General features: G+C 55.7%; 1 protein-coding gene across 2 annotated transcripts in view; it reads left to right on the forward strand.

Annotated features, from left to right (window-relative positions):
* The window catches only part of LOC102973991 (nudC domain-containing protein 3), a 24164-nt gene extending 1458 nt beyond the window's left edge, over nt 1-22706 (forward strand). Inside the window, exons 1-5 of one of the 2 annotated variants that reach the window (XM_028484187.2) lie at nt 5634-6233; nt 7633-7776; nt 8607-8736; nt 17351-17539; nt 20919-22706. In XM_028484187.2, the coding sequence (XP_028339988.1) occupies nt 6106-6233; nt 7633-7776; nt 8607-8736; nt 17351-17539; nt 20919-21029 (702 nt within the window). In that variant the 5' untranslated portion in view covers nt 5634-6105 and the 3' untranslated portion in view covers nt 21030-22706. Of the gene's footprint in view, nt 1-5633; nt 6234-7632; nt 7777-8606; nt 8737-17350; nt 17540-20918 lie in introns of those variants that run through there. The other variant, XM_028484188.1, reaches the window with a different exon arrangement.
* Nucleotides 22707-23911: the final 1205 nt, after the last annotated feature.

The following is a 23911-nucleotide window of genomic DNA, read 5'->3' on the forward strand; positions in this document are numbered from 1 at the left end:
AACAACAACAACAACAACAACAACAACAACAACAGCAGCAACAAAAAACCAGAAGTTGAGTTTCATATACGTTTTTGAGAAACGATGCCGTGTAAAGTGGCTCCTGCTGGTCTGGATACGTGTGTGGATCCAGGCTCTGGGCAGTGAGTGAGCCCCTCCAGGCCTCCCCTCCACCCCACCCCCGTCCTGAGGCCCCTGCTGCTCCCTCCCTGGTTCCCTAGGCTCTACCTAAAACAGGCCTGCCCTGTGCAGGAGTCTGGGTGGGGCCCGGGGAAGCCTCTAGAATACTGCTACTTTCCGCCAGTGTCAGACAAATGCAGTTCATTCTTCAGCACGGAGGACAGGAGCAGGACAGGAGCCCCTGAGCCTTCTTGTCTCCACGTGGGTGTGCGTCAGGGTGTCACGGGGATGGTGGCTGCAGCAGCACTGTCTGCTCGTTCCTCCCTTTGCCACCCCATCCCAGGAGATCTCACCAGGGCTCAGTGACCCATGACCCAATGGACTTTAGGATCCAGGTCAGACCAGGTAACTAGGGGTCATCCCTACGGAGTCCAACTTTTGATGACCGTGTTCCCTCTGATTGTGGTGGGTCACGGTGGGTGCAGGCTGACCTTCCTTGTCAGAATAGTTTGTTCAGCACCCTTTAGAGTTTTAGTGGGTCAGGTGTTGATTTTCATTTTGTTTTTTGGTAGGATTGCTTTGTGTGTAGGCGAATAAGTTATGAAAAGCGTTGGTTACTATACTTCACTACTTGGCTAAAAATATTACAGCTTCCTGGTCTAGTATCTGTCTTCTAACTTCTCCATGAACTTCTGGAGCTTTCTCTGGAAGGACTTGTGTTAGGCCCAACCTAAAACTAGTTATTTTGGGGACTTCCCTGGTGGTCCAGTGGTTAGGACCCCGCGCTTTCACTGCCGATGATGCAGGTTCAATCCCTGGTCGGGGAACTAAGATCCTGTAAGCTGCGCTGTGCGGCCAAAAAAAAAAAAAAACAAAAAACAAAAAAACCACAACTAGTTATTTTCTCTTTCTTTGACTTAAGAGACCCAGGTTACCTGACATCTCTTGCTGAACTTGCCACAGCCATCCAGAAACCTTCCCATTGAAAACAGCATCTCAGATGTGCACACTGGTCATTGGGGTGTCAGTCTCACGATGCTGCTCTGCCATGAGCAGTGTGTTGTGAGGGGCCTGTCCTTGGTCTCATTGCGCTAAGGGACAGACCGTCACGCCTCAGTCATATCTAAGCCTCCTAAATCCACTTGCTGTGACCTCTGGGAGGAGATGGCCTCGCTTTCACTGAGGATAGCCCTGGGTTTTGCTCATTTCTGCATTAGACGTTTACTGACCACGTGATGGTCCCCTAGACTCAAACAAGATTGCTGCTCTGGAGCTGACCTGCGTGGGGCTCAGGTGATGACAGCAGGTGCGCCAGTACAGTTCCAGGGTGTGGCAGGTGCCGTGCGGAGCATAAACAGGCTGTTGGCTCAACCAGCTCTGTGCAGCCGGGCGCCCCTCGGGCCCTTCTTCCCAGCAGCGCTTCGAGGCGTTGCGGTGCGCACGGGGGAAACGCGGAGATGGTGAGGGTCTTCCAGGCTGGCTTGCTCTGGAGCCAGTGCTCCCACCACTCGGGGGGCGTGCATGAGCCTGAGTGTTTGTGATGCCGGGATTGGAAGAGGCGTGTTCCCCGTAAGGCATTTATTTATCTAGTGTTGGCACTTTGTGACCTGCTGACTTAATTTACACTAGTCTCCTGCGTGGTTGAATTTTTTTTTCTCCTTCAATAGTATTTTCCCCCGTGTCATTAAAAAATTGATGTATAATTGACATACAATGTTATATTAGTTTCAGGTGTACAATATAATGGTTTGATATCTGTGTGTACTGCGAAATGATCACCACAGTAAGTCTGGTTAACATGCTCACCATATTACAGAACTGTGTGTGTGTGTGTGTGTGTGTGTGTGTGTGTGTGTGTGATGAGAACTCCTAAGATTTACTCTCTTGGCAACTTTCAAATTCCAGGTTGCTTTTATACTGCAACCTTTGGAAAATTCATGCTCTCTCTAGTTCTTGGTGATCTAAAGAGTTTTAGGCATGCCTCACTTTAAACCTAGGGATAAGTTTATTTTGTGTCTCTCGGCTTTTGCTGGCCTAAGGGTTTTTTCTGAGTTGACACTTTCTTTCTGGGCTGGCTCCTTTCCAGCTCTTCCCTGCGGTACCTGTCACAGCTACCTGTCAGCAGCGTTTATTTTTGGTTTTTGTCTGTGGCACCTATCAGATAGCATCATGATGGTAGCTGTGATTGTAGCAGCCCAGCTGATGAAGTCGCAGTTGTTCTGGGTTTGTAGTTAGCTCTGTGTGTGAGGGGCCGGGGTGTTGGGGGTAATGGGTAGATGTGGCAGCACTGAGGGTTAATGCAGGGGGCTCCTGGGCCCCCTTTTCTTCAGCTGTAGCTTGGTGCTTGAGGCCTCAGAACATTGCCCCTCCTTTACTCCTTGTGGATTTTTTCCCTGTGGAAAACGTATTTGCCTGTAAAGGGTAGTGGGGGACAGATAAATGCATGTGCGTAACGCTTTAAGTTCAAGTGTTCTTATTTTACATGCAACCGTTTTTTGGTCTTTGTTGTTTTTATCATTTTGCTGGTGCATCTAACGGAAAACTTCTCAAAATGAAGCTTTGGTTTCATTCATTAGTGAAACGTAGTTAGGTCTTTGCTTCATCATGTTCTTTGTTCTGTCCGCTCTGCACGGGAAAAGCAGCCGAGTTCCCCGTTCTTTCCTCAGTGTAGCCATGGGGTAGGGAGAAGGAACTTTGCCATCAGGACGATGTATGTGTGATCGCTAATGTCAGCTGGGGCTGGTTATAAACCTGGCATTTCATTGAATCATAGGATTTTAATGCAGGAAAATTGAACTCCGGAGAGTTTGAGTCTGACTTCTCATTTTGCAGATGAGAGAGCTCTCTTGGAGACATAAACCGCTAAGGTGCCACACTGTCCGGTGAGACGGTGGTGGAGCGGAGCGCAGGGCCCGGCACCCACCTCCACCCTGTCTGATCAGTTGTCTTTTGCGTGGAAGATGTCGTGATATTGTTGCACACAGTCATGACTGGATGACATTGAGTGACAAGTGAATTACTTTCCTTCTCAGTATTCTCTTTCCTCTCGGAGACTGTGCGTGGTCTTTACTGATGGATGAGGTCCTTCCTGCTGGCTGGTGGGCTCACGGCCATGCTGCATGCCATCTCTCGCCTCACCATGGGAACCTTCCAGAACAGCACCAAGGCCCCTGGGCATGTCTTGTACAGTGACGCTGTGCCCCAGAGCTTGATTCAGCTATAGGAATTTGTGCTTAAAAGCTCTATTACACGGTGTTCCCTTCTTAGAAGGCGTTTAGAAAAAATGTAGGAAGACTTTTTTATAGGAAACTTCCATAGCAGAAAAGGCTAATAGGCTGCATTTATCAGTTAAAAAATTGTTTTTGTTTGAGCGCATAGGAACATTTACCTGTTCAAAAGAATAAAATGTACAAGGAGAGGTTTCTTTCCTGCCTCTGCCCTTTTATCCTATACCAGCCCCCCCACCAACCTCAGAAATCACGGTACTAGTTCCTGGGATCTTTGGGCAGATGTTTTCTATGCATATGTTGTCAAGTTGTCACCTATGAATAAATAGTCTCACGGCCCCACCTTCAGCACAGATGCACAGATGATGTGCCCCCCCGCCACCCCGTTCCCTGTGTCGGCCCCACCAGGGCGGCTCTGGTCTCTGGTGTTTGCCGCCATGGCCCCAGGGCCTCAGCCATGCCTGCCAGCCAGGGTAGCTGCCCGGGAAAGTCTCAGGGGACCTAGGATTTCCCGTGTCATCTGGCTCAGGCTGTCGGGACCCTGAGAGTGCAAGTGCCCTGAGCCCACCACCCCTTAACACTCAGGGCTCTGGTCTCCCGTCAAGCTGTTTTGCAGGTCCTTACTCCATTTTCATTACATCCCTTTGGATTTCTTGTATAGTTTTTTGTTTTTCTGGAGTTTCTGGCTGTCTTTTTTTCTTGTCAAAAAATAGTACACTTTCATCATAATCTCAGAATTACTCAGACTCTCACTAGTACTGTGTATTGTCTAGAAATCACTTCCTGCAGACCCTCTCACCTCTGACTCCCATCCGGACTGATTATTTTCTAGTTTGGTTGTACAGCTTGCATCCTGGAACTTCTTTTCACTGCACTTCTAGATTAAATTCACTGTGTTTTAGATCCTTGTTGGATCTTCCTCTTTTTTTCTCCTAGTTTTATTGAGATATATTTGACATATAAGGTTGTATTAATTTCAGGTGTACAGCATAATTATTTGGGATGTGTATGTTTAGCAAAATGATTACCACAATAAGTTTAATTAACATTCATCACCTCACATAGTTATAAATTTTTTCTTGTGATGAAAACTTTTAAGTTCTACTCTCTTAGCAACTTTCAAATGTACCATTTAATATTGTTAATTACCGACACCATGCTGTACATTAGATCACCAGAACTTACTCATTTTATAAGTGGATTTTGACCCCCCCTTCTCATCCAGGATCTTCCTCTGTTTTCATCCTCATTTTGTTGTGGTATAGACTCAAGTAACTTTCTCGAAATGATGTGTGGTAATAAATGCAGTGTTCTTGAATGTCTTAAAATGCGGTTATTTTAAACTTTCGCTTATTTTGTGGTTTGAGTTTGTATAGAATTCTAACTTTAAAAAATACTCTCCTGGGAGTTCCCTGCTGGCCTAGTGGTTAGGAGCCTGGGCTTTCACTGCTGTGGCCCGGGTTCGATCCCTGGTCGGGGAACTGAGATCCTGCAGGCCGTGTAGTGTGGCCAAAAAAAAAAAATCTCCCCTAACAAGACTGAAGGCATTATTCTCCTGTTTTCTTACATCCGCTGTTACTGATTCTAGAAATGTCTTCCATTCCGGTTCTTTGTGAGTAAACTTTTTTCCTCCTGTTTGGAACTTTTAAGACCTTATTTTAAATACTCAGTGGTATGAAATGTCATGAGTTTGTGTAAGTCATCTTTCATTCATTCTGTTTAGCCCTCAGTGGGTCCTTTTAAACTGAAGCCATATTTTCTTAAGCTCTGGAAAATTGTCGTGTTGCTGTCACAGTTTCTGGAATGCCAAACTGATTGCCTGGATTGGTTTCTGGCTCTACCTTGATTTCTTTGACTTTATCTTCCAGCCTTTCTGTTGAAAATCTTATTTTCACTCTCTTTTTTTCTAAGTGTTTGTTTTGTCTAGTTCTGTTTTCATGTTTTATTCTGCTTCTGTAGATACCGTATCTTCTCAGATCTCTCCGAGGGTATAAATTGGAAATATTTTAGAATTCCCTTTTTTCCTAATTAGCTCTGTAATCTTTACTTTTTTTTTTTTAACCTAAATCTGTCTTTTTGTGCTGCTGCTTTTTCTCATAGAATGCAATCCTTAGTTCCCTGTTAGTTTTTTTATTTTAAAAATATATCGGGAATTCCCTGGTGGTCCAGTGGTTAGGATTCCACACTTCCACTGCAGGGGGCACGGTTTCCATCCCTGGGCGGATCCCGCATGCTGCGTGGTGTGGCAGAAAAGAAAACAAACAAACAGCAATCTTCCCCATTCTTTGGAGCGTGGGATGATGTCGGTGGTTTTCTCCTTTACGTGTCTGAGGTCCGCTGCTCCCATCGCTGCTCACAGCTGAGGAGCTGGCTGGCTTTGCCTTGCCGTGTGTTGGGCTGGGTGTCCACCCAGTTCCCTCAGACTGCCGGCCAGTTGTTCTGGAGCAGGGCCCCCTGTAGCTCCACGGCACCCAGTGGGTTCTTATCCCTCTGACGGGGCTTCCGCTGGCACGGCTGCCCGTGGACTGACTCAGCCGCTCCGCCTCCGTGCTCCACACCTGCTAACTGCCAGCCGGAAGCGCTCCTCGGCTGTGCTTGTCCCCGCTCTGTACTGTCTGTCGCCACACGCCTCTCCTTCCTCTCCGTAGAGTTGTTGAAAGTTTCTCTGTCCTGGCCTTTCCCTTCTTCCCTGTGTGGTCTGGGGTTTTTCTCTGCGTGCTTTGTCCCTGTCATCTCTGCGGGTCATGGAGTTCAGGAGATGGCCGCCTGTTCCCAGAGTGACGTCTTGAACTGGAGCTCCTGGAAGCATCTCTGGTCTGGTTTCCCCTCGGTGCTTGGGTACATCCCCTTTGCAAAAGAGACGAGCGTTGTGAGAAGCTCACCCAGGTTTGGAAATTATCCTGTTACATAAAGTAGGCTGGAGGATTTTAGTTGTGAGAGTGAGCTAGCTCCCGGGAGGCCAGGACTGGTGGAGCCTTGGTCCGCTCCGTCAGGCGTTCACCGCACATCCGGGCTCGTGGTCGGGGACACCCGAGTCGGCCAGCGGTTGTCTGCATCTGTCCAGGAGTGCGCTGGGCCGCTGTTGGGCAGCTGGGAGTGAAGTGAGTTGTGCCCGTGCCTTAGCAGAACCAAGTTAAGTGGTACATTCTCTCAGAAATTGGGTGCAGTTGGAGCTGGGGCTCACAGGACCCCCCTGGGGCCTGCATGTGGACACGGTGTGTGCAGGCATCTCTCTCCTTTCCATCGCTTATTTATGGTTATTTAAAATACAGGTAGGTTATAGTATCAGATTCCACTGACAGGTGTAGACTCCAGTTTGAAAATTCTGTGACACTGAGGGTTTCTTTTCAAGTGCATTTAATAAGCACTTCACAAGTGACATGGGAGGGCCATCTCCAGACTGTTTTGACGCCTTGACTGACACCACCCACCCGCATTAGAAAGGCCTAATGCGGACATTATGCAAATACTATTATAAAAGATTTTTACGTTATAAAACACAAAATTTAGAATTTAAAAGAAGTGGGGGAAAAACAAACCCAGAGTTCTGTTTTCTTTCCTCTACCGTTTACTGATCTGCTGAACGTCCTGGGGTCCACGTGCTTGGGATCCTGCTGGCCGGGGTACACACATGAAATAAAGCCCCCAGTCCAGCAGCTCCAGCACTGTTGTGGAGACAGACGTGTGAGAGCAGGGAGAGGGCGTTTCCAGCGAATGACGAGGTGGGAGAACAAAGACAAAATATAAAACCAGAGCACCTGGCCTCACCCTCCTGGGTGAAAGCTGAGCTGTGGCCACAGATGGCACAGCAGCTCCTGGCAGGCAGCAGAGCCGGGCTCGCGGCTGCTCTGCCCCCGCCGGGCGTATTCTCCAGGGCAGGGCTGCTGTCCACGCCAGACAGCAGGGTGGGTGTCGGGGGAGCACACCCCCTGCTGCCGGCCCTGCTTGCCCTCTGCCCAGGGAGTTGGCCTCCCCTAACCGGAGTAGAGTTTGCGGCGGGAAACCAGCGGTTCCCACAAAGCCCCCCACGTTACCGTTACGCATATCGAGACATCTTCTAGTGCGTTTCCTTGAAGGAGATGATGATGCAGAGGCTGCTTCACGTGTGAATTGGTTGGTGTGGTTTTCGTCATTCAGAGAGCCTGATGACCCCCGGGCTGGTTTTGCATCCTGTTCTCCTGCAGTGTGTGGTCAGGCGCCTTGGAAACCTCCGTCCCCTCCCACCTTGGAGCACGCCGGTCACCATCTTCCCAGCGCGAGATGATTCTCCTCCGCTCTGTTCCAGGTCTCTGTGGCCCTCAGCAGCAGCTCCATCCGGGTGGCCGTGCTGGAGGAAAACGGGGAGCGCGTCCTCATGGAAGGAAAGTTCACCCACAAGATCAACACCGAGAGCTCCCTCTGGAGCCTTGAACCCGGGAAGTGCGTTTTGGTACGTGTGGGCAGTGATGCTGTGAGGGTGTTGATTTCTGCCAGCTGGGGAGTTTCCTCGGTGTTTTCCGAGCAGCTCGAAGGGCACCTTTGTGGGCCTCAGCTGACCGTCACTGCTGCATCTACAGCCTTGGCCTCTCGGCATCCCACTGCTTGCTTCCTTGAGGTGGGGCCCGTGTCAACAGGAAAGTGCGGGGCACTGGAGTGCAGTGTTTCTCACTGCTTCCCGTCCTCCTGCCCGTGCACAGACCGCATGCAGTGACCACGGAGGGGGTCCCGCTGGGGCATCATCCCCGGAGCGCGGCTGTGCTCACACCGGACATGTCCCCTCAGTTCCAGAGGCTTCTGCTCTCCAGGGATTCAGTTACATCTCAGGCAAAACCAAAGAAGTTAAAAATTAAAAGGCAGATCGCTTTCACGAATGCCAGTCTGGAGGATGCAGAGTTAATAAATTCAAACAGACAGCCTTATTTGACAAAGTGGGTCTCAATTGGCTAAGCTAGCCAAGGGTGCAGGATCCAAACGAAGGGGTACCTGGTCCAGTTACTAGATTCTTTGGTGGCTCCGTCCTCCCTCGTCAGAGCCTTGCACCTGGTCAGTGGGCAGCGCCCAGGGAGGCTTCATACAGCGAAGGGAGACTATATATTTGGGTCCGTTCCTTTCCTCTTCCCTCCTGCTGGGGTGCTTAGCCAGGGTGTGGTGAAAGGGGTAAAGATGAAAAGAAAAATACTAAGTCTTTGGACACAAAAGACCTCAGAATTTTATATAGGCATGTTCTTTATATGTGCAAAGTGTGCTGTTTCGTCATGATCCACTTCTCTCTGGGAATAGGTGCCCATGGGCCTGCCTGCTTGGTCCTGACCGACAAGGCCCGCGGCTCTCTGTTCTGGCTGCTCTCAGCTCGCAGACACACAAACCCGGTGGAGCGGAGAGGATTCCATCGCTGCTGGGGGCGCTGGAGGTCTCGGCATGCCCGGGACCCCCAAGCACACACAGGCCGCTCTGTGTGACAGGAACACCTGGTGGCGGAGCGCCGGCCAAGTCTGCCCGAGTCTCGCTTAAACCTTGCTCTGTTGCACCTCCCCTGCCCTTCCGAGGTCTCTGCTCCTCGCCACGAGTGTGCAACAGTCATGATGATCTCCCCCTTATCACCCTGGGGTTCAGTCGCTCGTCTGTTCACCCCCGTGCCTCCCCACCCTCAGTGCTGCTCCCCAGACTACGGCCCATGCTCTTGACCACCAGTTCTGTTTGCAGAGTACCTTCATGGGCATGGTCTCATTTGCACCTCACACGATTGTGGGAAGTAGGAAGCCAGGGTCTCATTATCCCCCCGCCTCCCGAGGTCACGCAGGCGGCCAGCGGGAGCCCGCGGCAGGCAGCCCACCCCCTCCCGGCGCCGCTGTGATGGCTCAAGTGGTCACAGGGAGCGTGGACCCGTGATCCTGGGTGCCCCGTTGTCCGCGGATCCGGGCCTCACTCCTCCTGTGTGGGGCTGATGGGCCGCGCAGAGCTGTGCACGTAGAGCTCGTCCCGGCAGACAGCTGGTTGTGCTTGGCTCCCCCCGAGGGGTGCTTCTCTTGTCTTCAGCCCTGTTGTCTTCGAGTCCCCGCCTGGGACGGAAAGACTGACCTCGTGGCTGGACCCTGAAGGTCCACAGCCACTGTTTACCCACTGGTGTGCCGGGGTTGTAATCAGGGTACCGAGGATCCCCCGTGCTTGCCGTGGCTTCTGTGGAAATGTGGTTGTTAACCAGGTACCTCACTCTTGGGATTTTCGTTGCCAGCGGTGATGCTGACGTCTTCGTGCCTGTTCCAGAGTGTGTCACCTTTTTTTGCGTGTTTTGTACAACTTGCGTCTGAATACGGACATGGCTCGTGGCCAGGGCATTAACTCCTTGTAATTATGGCCTCCATCTATTGGGTACACTTCGGCCCTGGCTCTGTGAGGTGCCTGGTGGTGCTGTTTCAATGAACTCTGCAAGCCTGTTTTACAAATCAGGATGCTGGCGCTCAGAGAGGGTGAAGAGCTTGCTCAGGGTGGAGCCAGACCCCAGACCCAGAAGCCTCCCGTTTCCCTCCTTCTCTTACTTTCAGCTGAAAGGCACCCAGGAGCGAGTAGACACGGGGAGGAGAGCTGGCAGCAGCACAGCGTAGCTTGTGACCAACAGCCCCGGGCCAGCAGGGAGACTGGTGCGTCGCCTTCTCTGCTGACCTTGATGAGACGGCCTCGGCGTCCGGTCATGCGCCCAGGCCCTGTGGTCGCCCCAGGCCCTCCTCTGGTCCAGGGGGAGGCTTGTGCCCTGGCTGCCTTTTAGTTTTCCAGTTTGCTTTTGCCAAGCACCTGCTGCTTGAGGAGTTATAAAGAAGCAGAACCGGCTGCGGGCTGCGGTGCACCTGTCGCTGCCCGTGAGCGTGGCTTCTGGCTGTTCCTCTCCTGCTTAACCCTGCGAGGTCCACGTAGAAACCTCTCTCAGAATTGCAGGTGCTAGGCTGGTTCTTTCCCGAGGTTCCTTAGAGTGGTTTTCATCATCCGTGGACAGCATCACATTTCGACTGCAGCCCCACCACCTGTAGAAGAAGAAGACGACTTAATTTAGAGCATCGCATCCTCTTCCGGAGCTTCCCTGCAGCCCCGCCCCCTGCACAGCTGGCGTGCACCTTCTCACGAGACGCGGGGGTCCTGCCTGTCTCGCCTTCCTCCTGACCGCGGTCCTCGGGCAGAGCCAGTGCCAGCGTCTTGACACATTGCTGCTCACGGAGCTGAGGGTTTGGTGTGTTCTCAGTGTAATTATTTATTTGTTGGTAACGTTGAGGACCACGTACCTGAGGTGATACCGTAGCTCAGTAAGCACATGGCTTCGATGTGTGAAGACCCTGGTGCCTTTGCCGACCAGAGCAAGTGCCATTCGCCCGGGCCTCTGGAGGGGAGGAGCGTGGCTGCCCGGCGGCCAGGCCTGCGTTGTGCCTCAGCCCCACTCACTGGCCCTCCGTTCCTCGATCTTAAAGTGAGGCTCAGAGCCGTGGTTGTTCGATCCCCAGACGTTTGTTGGTTGCTTATCACTAAGTGCCAGACCCTGTGCTGGGCACTGGGGCGATTAAGGAAAATAGTCAAGGGCCCACCTGCTAAAGGCTGAGTGGGCCGAAAAGGGCCGCCAGACGTCCTCGCCAGATCCCAGAACCTGCAAATAGGTCCTTATTGGGAGACAGGGTCTTTGCAAATGTGGTAAGGTTAAGGATCTTGCGATAATATCATCCTGGATTATCCAGGTGGGCCCTAAATCCAGTGATAAGTGTCCTTACAAGAGGAAAAGAGACAGACACAGAGTGAAGTGAAGACAAGGCAAGGTCCCCTGGGAGCTCTGGAGGGAGTGCAGCCCTGCGACACCTTGATGTTGGCCTTCCAGCCTCCAGACAGGGAGAATAAGTGTCTTGTTTGAAGCCTGCAGTGTGTGGCCCTTTGTTACGGCTGCCCCAGGACACTAGCACAGGCCTTATGTAGCATGATCTCTGTGGGGGCCACTTGGGACAGGAGGGGTCACCCCAGGGGTGTCTGTCACCTTACCAGAGTCCGTGGTCCGAGTCCTGACCTCCCAAGCAGGCCACTGCAGACATGCCCCTTGATTCCCAGCCACCACTCCCTCCTTGCCTGAGCCGGATCCACATCAGACACGCCCGGGCAGGCTTTCAGAGCAGGCAGGGGTGGCAGCTAAACCCGGATGACAGCTCTTGCCTCCCTCCCTCCCACACTCGAGAATGTTAAACGAGGCTTCTTGATTCTGAGGCAAGCTCCTTTCTTGGTTCCCGAGACGTGAAATCAGGGCCTCCCCCCGTGCCTTGTTCTGTCCCAGAACCCACCTCGGCTCACTGTCCTGGTTTCTCCCTGCAGGTGGGGCTAATGGCCCTGCGCACCTGCAGGCCATGGCCTCGAGCCCTCGGGGCTCCGCCGTCTCGGCGTTTGTAGCCGTTCGTGAGGCGACGCCAGTCCACACGCTGACACGATCCACACTCGAGTCATTTAAAGCTGGTCCAGTAGCTGCAGAGTGTTCACAGACCTTCGTCTGCTTGCCTTAAAGGCTCGCGCTTCTGGGTGTGTCTGGTGCTTGAACCTGTGAGTGTTTTTATGTAAGCTGCGTCCCCCGTATTTAGATTATATATTTAGATTACAGTTCTCAAAAGTAGAGTTACAGGCTGAGTGTAGTCCTCGGCCATTGCCGTGGGCTCCCCCAAGAAGGATGTCGGATTTCTGTGACGTCAGCAGATCCCTGTGTGCCCTGGCACTGTTTTCGAGTGGGGATGTGTGCTTCTCTGTGAAGTGGTTCACCACTTTCGTTTTGTCGCTGGTGGCCACCGGCCCGCCTGGCTCTGAGGGGCCCTCGTTCAGCTTAAAATACAGGTTAAATTACGTTAGTATTTTGGCAAGAGCCCAAAGCCTGGAAATTAGTCCAGGGACTGAAATGCGAGTTCTTGGCCTTCAGTGCTCATGTCTCCCAGGACCCGTCGTGTTTCTCAAGGTGGTCACGTTTTTGGCATCATCAGCAACCCCTGGATCTCCACCGGGTGTTGAGGAGCAGGTAGCCTGAGTCCGCACGTTCTGGAGAAGTTGCCCCGTGAATAGAGGGGACGTGTCAAGCAGAACCGGAAGACCATGCTCCTGGTGGACAGAGCGCGCGTCCCCTCGTCCCGCGGGGGAGGAGAGTGGAGACGCAGCTTGGCACTGCGGGGTCACCTGCCTCGCAGCCACCGCCCACCACGGCCGGGTTCTGTCTGGCCCTACAGTGCTTTAATGTTTAAGCTTAAAACACTTGTTGACGACATTAAAACCAGGAGGCTGCCCACCGCAGTGCCGCCTCTGGCAGAGCCCTGAGAGGCCAGCGGTCTGGCCAGGGCCGCGTCCTCCCCGCAGAAGCGCCTGGAGCTGAGCAGGCCCCCGCTGCCTCTCCCTGTCCTCTGTCCTTGTTTCAAGGCGCCCCTCTGAAGCGCCATCCCACAGCTTTCACGTGCATGTCCTTGGCCCAAGCTTGATCCCACGTACGGGCAGCTGCGAGGAGCCGTCCTCCTTGCCGGGCGCACTGCCTCCCTCTCCGAATAGAAGCAGCGTTCTGTGACAAAGGAGGGGAGGGAGATGAGTGTGGGTGAGTCACCATCATCACACAGATTGGGGTGCTGAGGTGAGCTGAGCCACGTGGAGTTGGAAGTTTCTCTGAGGACGTTTTGGGAAAACTGTTCAACCAGCACTCTGGGGGTTCCCCTGAGAAACTGATTCTAGGTCTGGGACCGATTGCTAAAAGGAACCTGGAGGAAAGCCAAGGAACGAGGGTGTGTTATCAGGTCACAGCAACCACCCGTGACCAGCCGAGGTGGGGCACTCTGAGCGCTGTGTGATCAGGGATGGGAATGAGCGAGCCATTGAGATGCGACGTGTCCAGGGGCCGGTGCTGATGACAGAGGGGTAAGTGGCTCCGTCGTGGAGGAGAAGGCCCCCGCTGGCCCCTGCACAGCACCTGTTGGGGCTGGAAGTGTCGTGTCCCTGCCATATTGTGGGGCAGATGGAGTCAGGGAGGAACCCCGGGAATGCGGCCACGTGACATCTGTGCCCGCAGGGGGGACATCCCAGGAGGGCTGCAGCATCACCTGTGCAGGTTCTGCGGGGGCGCGTCCCTGAGCTTAATCAGGAGGAAGCACCAAACAAACCGCAAATGAAGGATGGTCCTTAACAACAAAAGACAAAGGCGGTGGAATGTTCCAGATGAAAGGGGACAGGCCCACTAAGATGTAGTCAGGACCCTGGACTGGATCCTGTGCAGGAGGGAAGGTGAGCTGAAGTTACTATAGTAAAGAACTTCCATACCTTCAGGAAGGAGACACTCACCGAAGTATTAGGGGTAAAGGGCCAAGGTGATTCCGAAAAAATACCGTGTAATTTACCCCGTATTGTACACTTACACACATAGAGTGAGAGCGTATGTGCAGACACACATACACGTGATAAAGAAAAGGCGTAGCATGTTAACAGTGGGTGACTCGAGGAAAAGATATTCTTTGTACTTGAATAATTCTAATAACTCATAAGTTTGAAATTATTCTAAATAAAATGTTTTAAGAAATGAGATGGCAAATAAGCCCATGGAAAGATGCTCAACGTCGTTAGTCATTAAGGCAGTACCAGTTAAAACCACGGCGACGTGTCACTTCATGCTTATTTGATTGGCTCCTGGAAAGAATCGACAGGAGCAGGGACTGGCGACAGTGTGGAGCCCCTGGAGCTCCCCTGCACTGCGGATGGGAAGGCCAAACCGTGCAGGCGGTTTGGAAAACAGTTTGACAGTTTTTATAAAGTTAACGTGTGCAATTACCGTAGGACCTAGCAATCCCACTGCTGGATACCTACGAAGGGGAAAGGAGACCGCAAAGCCCTGCAGGCAGCCTGGTAGGTGACCGCTGAACCCTGGAAACACCCACCTGTCCACCCACAGGTGCGTCGGCCTGTGGTAGCGGGTGACCCCCATGCGCGCGTAGCATGGCTGAACACCAGGCCACTGCGCCAAGAGAAGAGCAGACCAACAGACACAGACCAACGAAATGGCAAAGCAAGTGTCAGGGGCTGAGGCGATTGCCGTCGAAAGGGGACCGCGAGCTTTGGGGTGTGGCTTGATAGCAGTGGTGGCTACGTGGCTGCGTTTGTCAAAACTCATAGGATGCACCCTCAAGAGAGTGAATTTTACTGTGTGCCAGCTTACGCCTCCACAAGCCTGATTTAAAAAAAAAATAACAAAATGTTAAAAAATCAACACCAAATGTTAAACCATCAGACTGCTTTATCAAAGATGTTACTTTTAAACCTGAATCCTTGAGCTCCATTCCAAGAACATTTCACCCGTGTCCTCTTGATGCTGCACTCTATTATTCCACCTGAAACAGGAGAAACAGGAATGAAGTTCTGACCCACTAGCATATGAATGGGCCGTGAGGACATCGTGAGGAGTGAAAGAAGCCAGGCACAGGACACATAGCCGTGGGTCCATTTTGGGGAAATGTCCAGAACAGGCAAATAAATGATTTGTTGCCAGGGCTGGGGGAGTGACTGCTCACGGGCACGGGTTCTCCTTTTGTGGTGATGAGAGTGTTCTGGAACTAGATAAGAGGTGGTAATAGCTCAGACTCTTGTGAATGCACTCAATGCATTGAACTGTTCACCTTAAAATGGCTAATTTTATGTTAGTGTGAATTTCACCTTAAATCTTTTTTACTGTGGTGCTGGGCTCCTCTTGATGTTTATTGGGTCTGCACAGTGCCCATGCGGACTTGTTCTGTGGACACAGGAGGCCCGGGCGGCAAGGCCCACCAGACTCCTTGTTTTCGGGGTCAGTCCCGTTGTGCCCCCGAGCTGTGTCGGGCCTGGATGTGTGTGTGGACCTGGCTGGGACACCCCGTGTGTGGTTCGTATGTGCAGGGGCTGCCCCGGGGTGGGGACTGGGCTGACCCCACAGCGCTGTCATGGGCTGTTGGCCCGAGCATGGCTCTGTTCTGCCTGTAGGGCTGGGTGATCCAGGTGAGGCGCTGACTTCTAGGTAGAGGTAATAGTGGGTATTGTACGGAGGTTGTGAGGACTAACGATACATGTTAGAGAGATCTCAGCCATGATGATGACTAACGAAGATACAAGTAAAATGAGTCTAAAGGGTCTGTTGTCTCTGGAGATTTACAGTCGTCTCTCGGTATCCTCAGGGGATTGGCTCCAGAGCCCAGCCTCCCCCCGCGAAGGATACCAATGTCCGAGGATGCTCTAGTCCCTTATATAGATGGTGTAGTGTTTGCGTGTAACCTCCGCACATCCTCCCGTTTACTTCACATCATATACCTAATACAACGTAAGTACTATGTAAACAGTTGCTGAAGTGCGACAAGTTCAAGTCTTGCTTTTTGGAACTTTCTGGAAATTTTTTTTCCCAAATATTTTTGATCTGGAGTTGGTTGATGTCAGTGGATGCAGAACCTGTGGATACAGAGGGCCGACTTCCTCAGAAGTCTCTCCTGGAATGGTAAGAAGAGAATGCATTTCCCCCTTGGACGGTTTCTGTTGCGCTGGCGCAGTGATCTGCAGCTCTATAAAGACGGGGCTCAGTGCTCGGCGCTGGGGGCTCTGAGGGCCAGGTCAGGTCCGCGCGTGCAAACAGGAGAGTACAGCTGGCCAGAAGCTGGCTAGACAGAGCATCTGGAAACAAAAGCTTCACCCTGAATGTAAACAGTGGCATTGGCAGGGTAGAGGTCATTCACCTGATCAGGTGGGCAGGGGGTGCTCAGAACCCCTGCCATCTCGCCCCTGCCATCTTCATGCCCGCATCCACCCAGGATGGTCAGAAGTGGGGGACTTGCTTTTGTAATGGGCTGAGATGCTGACATTCATGCTGTGCTTGTGGTTTCCTGGAGGTTGTCTCCACTGTGTGACCCGCCCTCATCACTGCCCGCACCTCAGCCGCTCTCAGGGCCGGGACTTAGCTCTGCTGTGACCCCGTTGGACCCGGGCTCCACAGGGGCTCTCCGTGGACTCGGGCAGCAGGGCTGGAGCTGGCAGCACCGCTCCCCGCAGCCCGTGAGCCATGGGGCCGAGTTCTTAGGACCTGCGGGCACGCAGCGTCTTCACAGGTGTCACCTGTGGGCCAGCTCCTGGTCCACGTTGCCAGGATTGCCCACTGGCCCGTAAGCCTGTCCTCATGGTGCTCGTGTGAGGAAGGGCTGCTCTCACTGCTGGCTCCGTCATCTCTGTGTCACCTCCCTGCCCCTCTGGGCACGAGTGGGGGTTACCTCCCGTCTGAGAGTGGACGGAGTGAGGGAGCGTGGGCGGCCCTCCTGTCAGCTCTTGGCCAGTCAGTAAAGAGTTTCCCGGTGAGCCGGCCAGTGACCACGGGGAGGGGGTGGCCTGGGCCCTCCCTGTGTGGTCCCTGGGATGCTCGTACTTGGCATCAGCTTCAGGCAAAGCCCTGCTATTCTGCAGTCCCCGTCTCTGAGTTCTTGTGTCCTCCCGACTCCCCCCGTCCCTCACTGGGCTGCACCATGAGGCTGAGTGGGAGGTGAGTCACATGCGGCGGTCGCAGGGCCGCGGAGCCCCTCTTGCAGCCGCCTGGCCAGAGAAGAGAGTGGGACAAGGCGCCTGGGCGTCTGGCTGGGGGGTAGTCATTGTCAGGCTGAGTGCTTGGTCCCCCAGGTTCCAGGTCCCCCCAGCAGGCAGGAGACTGGGTGCTGCACTTTGGGGGCCCGGGCAGGCTCAGGCTCAGGCTTCCCTCGGCAGCTCGGGAGGCCGTGGTGGGGTCCGGGTACCGGCGGATGGGGCAGCTCGGAGTGCTTGGAAACGCCCCCCTCTGGTCAGAGCGGGCTGGGGTTCTGGTGGCTGAGCGGTGCGGGTGCTGATGCCTGTGGGGGTCAGTGTCTTCTGAGAGGACCTGGGGGATGAGGACCACAGGCACCACCCAGTCATAGTGGTGGAGAGTGGAATACTCAGTGCCTGCGGTTCGGACACCCCCGCCGGGTCCCCAGTGCCACCTGCCCGACGCTGACTGTGTCTCTGCCCTCGTGTGCCAGGTGAGCCTGAACAAGGTGGGCGAGTACTGGTGGAGTGCCATCCTGGAGGGGGAGGAGCAGATCGACATCGACAAGATCAACAAGGAGCGCTCCATGGCCACAGTGGACGAGGAGGAGCATGCTGTCCTGGACAGGCTCACCTTCGACTACCACCAGAAGCTGCAGGGCAAGCCGCAGAGCCACGAGCTGGTACGGGCCTTCTGGGGCCGGAGCTGGGGTGGACGGGGCGTGCTGCCGCGGGGTCCTGACGCGGGCACCATGGCCTGGTCACCGCCTGGGACGGGGCGCCCAGGTGGCAGAGCCAAGAGGTGTCTGTCCACGGGGTCCCGGTGGTATCGCGTGCTGCTCGCTGACATGCTGGGGCCGTGCAGACAGATCCCTTTCCTCAGCCCCTCCAAGACCCTCAGCACAGGAGGGACAGTCAGGCCCAGCCCTGCCTCGGGCCCGGTGCGGGTTTGACCGCAAAGGGCCAGCGGGAAGAGAGTCCTTCCAAGTCACTTTCCTTTCGAACGTCAGAGGCGTGAGGAGTGTGCGTGGCCGGCGGCTGTGGAGGGACGGGAGGACGTTAGTGACTGAAGAGGAGGCTCGTGCCTGAGCCTGCGGTGGCAGAGAGGAGGATTAGTTAGACGTGTACCGTCTTCCTTCTGCTTTAGTACTCCCAAGAGTGGCTCTGTGCAGAAGAGAGGGTTGCTTTTCTCGGGTTATCTTTAGTTCCCAGTGTCCCACGTGAACAGCCCCGGGAGTTTGAGGCATGGCACCACGGCGCATCCCCAAGACTGCTCGTGTGTCAGACACGAGGCCCGCCCTCCAGCCCACCCCCAGTGCCATTCAGATTCTCAGGTGTCCTGTTTTGTCTCCCAGGGCCTCACTTGGTGGCTCCTGTGAGTGTTCTAGGCCTGGGGCCATCGAGCGCCCCGCCCACTGCCCGCGTGCCTGTGGTCCTTCCTCCTCGTCTCAGTCGGACCTTGCATGCAAGCGGCCCGCCTTGCTACTTCCAGAGCCAAGGAGCCGTGGAGGGGAGTGCTTAGTGAGTGCCTACTGCACGCAGCTTGGGTCGGGTTGGCTGGGTCATGGTCCCCGTTGCAGCACCCCTGAGAGGGGGTTCGAGGTTTGGAGGTCACAGCACGTGTTCAAGGTCCCACAGCTGGTCTGGCAGCAGGGCTGGGGTTTGAGCCCTGAGCTGGTTTCAGGCTTGTCTGTCACCCCTCCCCGAGTCTCTGAATCGCCTCTTGGTCTGGCTCCCTGACCCACCTGGGCTTTTGGGGCTGGAGGCCAGGACTACGGTTGACCATTGGATCACAGGCATCTGCTGGTCTTGTCTGCGGAAACTGGCCCCTGGCTGTAATCGCTGGGCTCGCAGGGCCCGGGACGCGGAGTGCAACCCACCTCTGTGCACGTTTAGGCGGCAGTTTTGTCCAGTTGTGCTGCATTTGCCTGTGGCCACCAGGTGAAAGAGCACTCTGAACGCTGGCCCGACAGGAGGGGACCTTGTGCAGCCATCAAAAGTGTGGGTGTCGCTGCCCCAAAGTGGGCAGGTGCCCGGCTGCGAGACCCAAGTAGGAAGCCGAGTCCCTGTTGATGAGCTCAGGGATGGGGCCGGCCGATCGAGAAGGCTCCGAAGAAGAGCCTTGAAGACCCTGCAGTCTAACGGAAAGACCTCTGTGGTTCGAGTCGAAAGGGATTCTGGAATGGCTTGCCGTGTGCCAGGCAGTGTGCTGACCATGAAGGGGCGTGAGTGCCTGGCTGAGTGCAGTGCCCTGCGGAGACCTTCAGCAGACGCACAGGAGCCCATGGCTGGTGGTGCAGGTGGCAGGACTTGGGGGTGACCCCTCGCCCCGCTGCCCTGCTCCTGGACCGGCAGGGGCCTCCCGCTCGCCGTCCCTCGCTGGAGATAGTAGAGGACTGACACCTCAGGGCCGTGGTAGTAGAGGTGGGAGCACCAGCACTGCTGTCTGGGGCTCATCTGGGCTTAGCAGGCGTTCGGGGACCTCCCAGGCTTCCACGTGGACTGTCCTCAGTACACGGGGCCTTGAGGGAAGCACAGCGTGGGGAGCTTTGGAGGTGCGAGGAGCCAGCAGAGCTGGCGTAGCCTGGCGGTGAGGGAGCTGGACGTTGCGGTGCTGAAGCCACGGACAGTCTCTGTAGTCCTCGGAGGAAAGCGTCCCCAGGAGAAGGAGATGGGGGCTGGAGAGTCAGCAGGACTGGCTGGTGGCTGCAGATGGGGGCTACGGGGAGGAGGGACGGCTTAAGAAAGCAGGTGGTGGCCGTGAGGGGCCTGGGGCAGGACCAGCTGGGCAGCGGGCCGAGGACCCGTGTTGCTGGGGCGTGCGGGCCCGTCAGAGCGCCCGTGACGAGGCCGGTGCACGGGGACGTCAGGGGGGTCAGGGCTCCCTCGGCAGACGAGGTGCTCAGATGAGGGGCACAGAGTGAGTTGAGAGACCGAGAGGAGGGGGCTTCGGAGGGCTAGGTGGCGAGAGCTAGAGGAAGAGGGATGGGACGGAGGAGGAGGCCTGGCCCAGCAGGGCTGCCGGGAAGCTCCGGAGTCAGGCTGGTGGGCGGGGCCGGCCTCTCTGGTCCCTTCTCCCCGGGGGGGGCGGCTGCGGGCAGCACTGCCCACCCCTCCAGTGCTCTTCCCAGGGTCCCTGGCGTGTGTCATCTGTACCGAGTTGGGAGTAATCCGGATTAATCCGAGATGTACTACCCGTCTTTGATGTGTTTGCTGCTGCACCACGTAGGTTTAGTAACAGGGAAAAGAAGGCCCTTGTCGGGAGGAGAGTCCTGCAGCCTCGCCAGATACTGGGAGTTTTCCCCTCAGCTCAGTCTGTCAGCCTAGAGGCCAGAGGTGGGCAGGGCTTTCTGGCCCTGCGGCAGTGAGTGAGTCTCTTTGTTTCTCCTGGTCAGAAGGAAGGGGAGATGGTTCCCAGCCTGATGCATTCGCAGGGAAGCACAGAGGGCAGACCCGGGGACCCGCGGGGAAGGAGGGCCTGCAGCACCGCGAGGGACCTCCCTCATGGGCGCAGCCTCCTGCCGTGCCCTGGCCCAGGCCACAGTGCTTGGCCTGCTGCTGCCCCTGAAGGCTGGATGGTCCAGGCTGCCCGTGTGCTGGGATACGTGATCCAGCAGCTTTGACTTCTGCCCCCCAGGGGCTGCAGGGGTCGGTGACTGGTGGGTCCGCAGCCAGACTTCCTGAGGTCTCTCTGAGTCACAGCCTGGGTCATTCCCAGACTGAGGGTGCAGGCCTCGAGGCCACCAGCCTTCTCCCTGGGAAAGGGGAGCAGAGAACCCCTCTTTGCACCTCAGTCAGCCCTGTGGGCTGTAGCCCTCAGGCCATTTGGAGTTCGGACTGGTATTTCTGGCGAGAAGGGACAGCATCTGAGCCCGGAAGATGGCCGGTGCTTCGCTGGGGACAAGATGGGGGTGGAATCTGCATGTGGGGAGCACGGTCTTGCGGAGGGTCTGCCGTCACCCTGGGCAGGTAGGTCCTCTTCCGGAGGAAGCAGAGCAGAGTCCTGCTCTAGGGCGTGCGGGCCTGGTGACTACAGTTAACCTCTCTACTTTCTGTTTGTAGAAAGTCCATGAGATGCTGAAGAAGGGGTGGGATGCTGAAGGCTCTCCCTTCCGAGGCCAGCGATTCGACCCGGCCATGTTCAACATCTCCCCGGGGGCTGTGCAGTTTTAATGACCGAAGGAAAGGAAGCCCTCGCCGGCGGGGAGGTGGGGCCTCAGCCGTGGCCCTCGGCTCCCTCCTGCCGGGGACTCGCTTGTCTGGTTCACCCTTGCCATCCTTCTTTTCAAGGGGGAACCCGGCCTCCACGCTGGCGCTGCATCTCCAGACTGTTCTAGAGCAGGGCGGGGGCCGCGTGGCCCGTGCCGGGCGGGTGTTCGAGAGCAGGGGGTGTCCCGGCAGGCGCAGCTCCGGCCCCTCCCGGCCCGTTAGCCACTCCCTCCCTCCGCTTGCTGCTCTTGTGCTCTCTGCTTGCTGTTCTCACGCTCGGGGGCGGGCGTGGGTGCTGCTCAGCTGTTGAAGCGTGGGCAGGGTTGTGCAGCCTGAGGGCCGAGCTCTGGGCCAGTTTGGGGCGAGTGCAGCCTCGCCCTCTTGCTGGGTGTGTTCACGTGTGGTCTTGCCCGCCTGCTTGTACGCGTTCACCGCCTGCCTCAGCCTCGTTGAGGAGCTGCGGAAACTGGGGGTCCTGCCGCCGGATCTGGACGCTGGACGAAAGTGTCTTGTGGCCTCAGGTGCAGGCACGGCAGATCTGTCCCTCTCCTGACTGGGCTGCTCTGCTCCCACCCGGCCTAGCACTTTTCTCTCGGGGGATCTGGTTCTTGTCAGAGTGAGCTGGGCCAGGCACCCTCAGGAGACCCCGTGGTGTGTCAGCTGCTCGGTGCAGCCCTTGGTCCTTTCCTGGCTGAGGCCGCACTGCACCGCACAGAGCTCGTGGCTCTGCTCCCACCGCTCTCCCGGGACCCAGAGCCTGTGCGCTTCGCCAGGACTGTGGGGCTGCCCTTCTGGGCGGTTAACCTTGCAGGTCTCTGCACCCTGGAACCTGCCCTCGTGAGCTCTGTTCTCTGGGCTGGCGGAGGAAGGGGCCCTGTCCGGGGGGCGTTCTTTCTGGAGGCTTCCCCCTTCAACTGCAGAGGCGGGAGCTGCTTCATCACAGTCTGTGGGGGCAGGTTTCTGGCTCACAGCGCCCTGTAGACACATCCCTGGGTCCCTGGGAAGCATTTGCTTGCTCTGATGCCATCACAGGAGGCCTGGACACCAGGTGGCTGGGGGAAGCGCCACCACGGGGGCACAGGGCCCTGCTGTTTGCACTTGTCACTGAGGCTGGTCGTGGAGCTGCTGGAGGCCCCTCTGCAGCGCCCTCAGGATTTGCACGCCTGTCCCACGTGTGAAAGGTCTCACTGGCACGTGTCTGTGAGAGAACCACTCTCAACACGCCCCTGTCTCTTCCTCCCCTCCGCCACCCCCGTGGGGTCTTCTGCCTTGACCAGGCGGGGTGTAGTGCCTGCACCTCAGCTATTTGGGAGACTTTGGGAGCTGTGGACTCGGTGGTCAGTTGTCTTCCTTTTGCCCGATTTGATTTCCAGTGTTGGCGTCTCTCCCCACCCCGCCCCCCGTAACAGCAGCTCGCAGGCATCTGGGAGTGCCCGCCCTCGCCGTCGTGTGGGAGACCTCTGCCCCTCGCCGCCGGCCTGGGCCCTGGGGCCTGTGCACTCTGCCTGTTTTCTCTCTTCAGACCCGGCAGCAGCAGTTTGGCCACTGAGCTCTGTCAGCTGAGGTCCAAGGAAGTGGGGTGCACACCTGCGAAATCACCCTGTCTTCGGTGTTGGTTTGCAATAAATCTGTATTTAAGCACTTGTGGGTCTGTGTGTGACGTTCGTTGCCAAGACAGTTCTCATTGTGTGGTCATTACCCAAATTCTAGCCCTGAGGCCCGCGTACACAGCAAACGCCAAAATGGGAAATTCCTAAATATCTCCCGGAGGTGTTTCTCATCCAGCCCGCATCCTGGCGAGACTTCACACAGGTTTCAGAAATCTAATAAGCTTTTGGTCAGGAGAAAAGATTGTAGCTCTAGAGCTTGCGTGCATTTCCAAACAGGAGTCCGAAGGCTTCAGCTCGAGGGTCCTCAGTGCCCCATTTACCTGCACGGGTCCCGGGACGCTGGGCTCCTGAGTCTGCCTGCACCCGCTCCGGACATAACAGGTATGTGACACATCCCCTTCCTCAGTCACATGGCAGCCTCTCCAGAGCCCGCCGCCCGTTCCCCCTTTCCAGCGGCCATGCTCAGTGGGCAGGACCTGGTGAGCATTTCTTGATAAGCATTTCTTGAATGAGTGAAGAATGTGCAGAGGGCTCAGCCGTGGAATTACCAAGCAGACTTCGGACTCCCAGGGCAGAAATAATCTGCCAGGAGGGAGAGGCACTGTCTCTCAACAGTTTGCCTCCAAAGTGTGCGGGAGGGAGAAGAGTCAGGAGTAGTCTATGTGCCAGTGTGTCCAGGAGGTGGCAGCTGCCTTACAAAGACCTGACCACCCAGAACACAGTCTGGGGAACAGACCCCAACCCCCCTCCAGTCTGCTCCCCAGACGGCCAGCTGGCAGCAGGCTCAGCCCAGGTTGGACGACTCGTTTCCGTGAATAAAGAGTGGTGCGTGGACTCGGAATCGGCAGTCCTCGGTAAGCGTTCTCTCCCTCTTGGTCAGGGGGCAGGCGCCAGAGCAGAGCTCCTGCCCCCGACAGTGGCGCACACGTGGGACTGGTCCCCCCTGGCCTGGGGGTTGGGTTGTTCCAGCCTGGCTGCTGCTGGGCTTATACCTTTCCTGGACACCAGGTTGGCACGCTCTCGCTCAGCTCCCTGATGCCCCCGTGGACGTGGTTAGGAATCCCGAGGCCTCTCCTTCAGGTTCCTGTCACAACTTCAGGGGCAAGGAAAAATTAATATATTCTGTAGTCTCAGACTCAGCTCACCCCTCAGCCAGTCCACAGGAGCATGGTTTTATCTGGTCTGTTTTATCTTATGTCCTTGGTTTTATTCTTTACAACTGAAGGTTGGGTCACT

Source organism: Physeter macrocephalus, unplaced genomic scaffold (genome assembly GCF_002837175.3).
Source record: "Physeter macrocephalus isolate SW-GA unplaced genomic scaffold, ASM283717v5 random_141, whole genome shotgun sequence".
Classification (NCBI taxonomy): Eukaryota; Metazoa; Chordata; class Mammalia; order Artiodactyla; family Physeteridae; genus Physeter; species Physeter macrocephalus.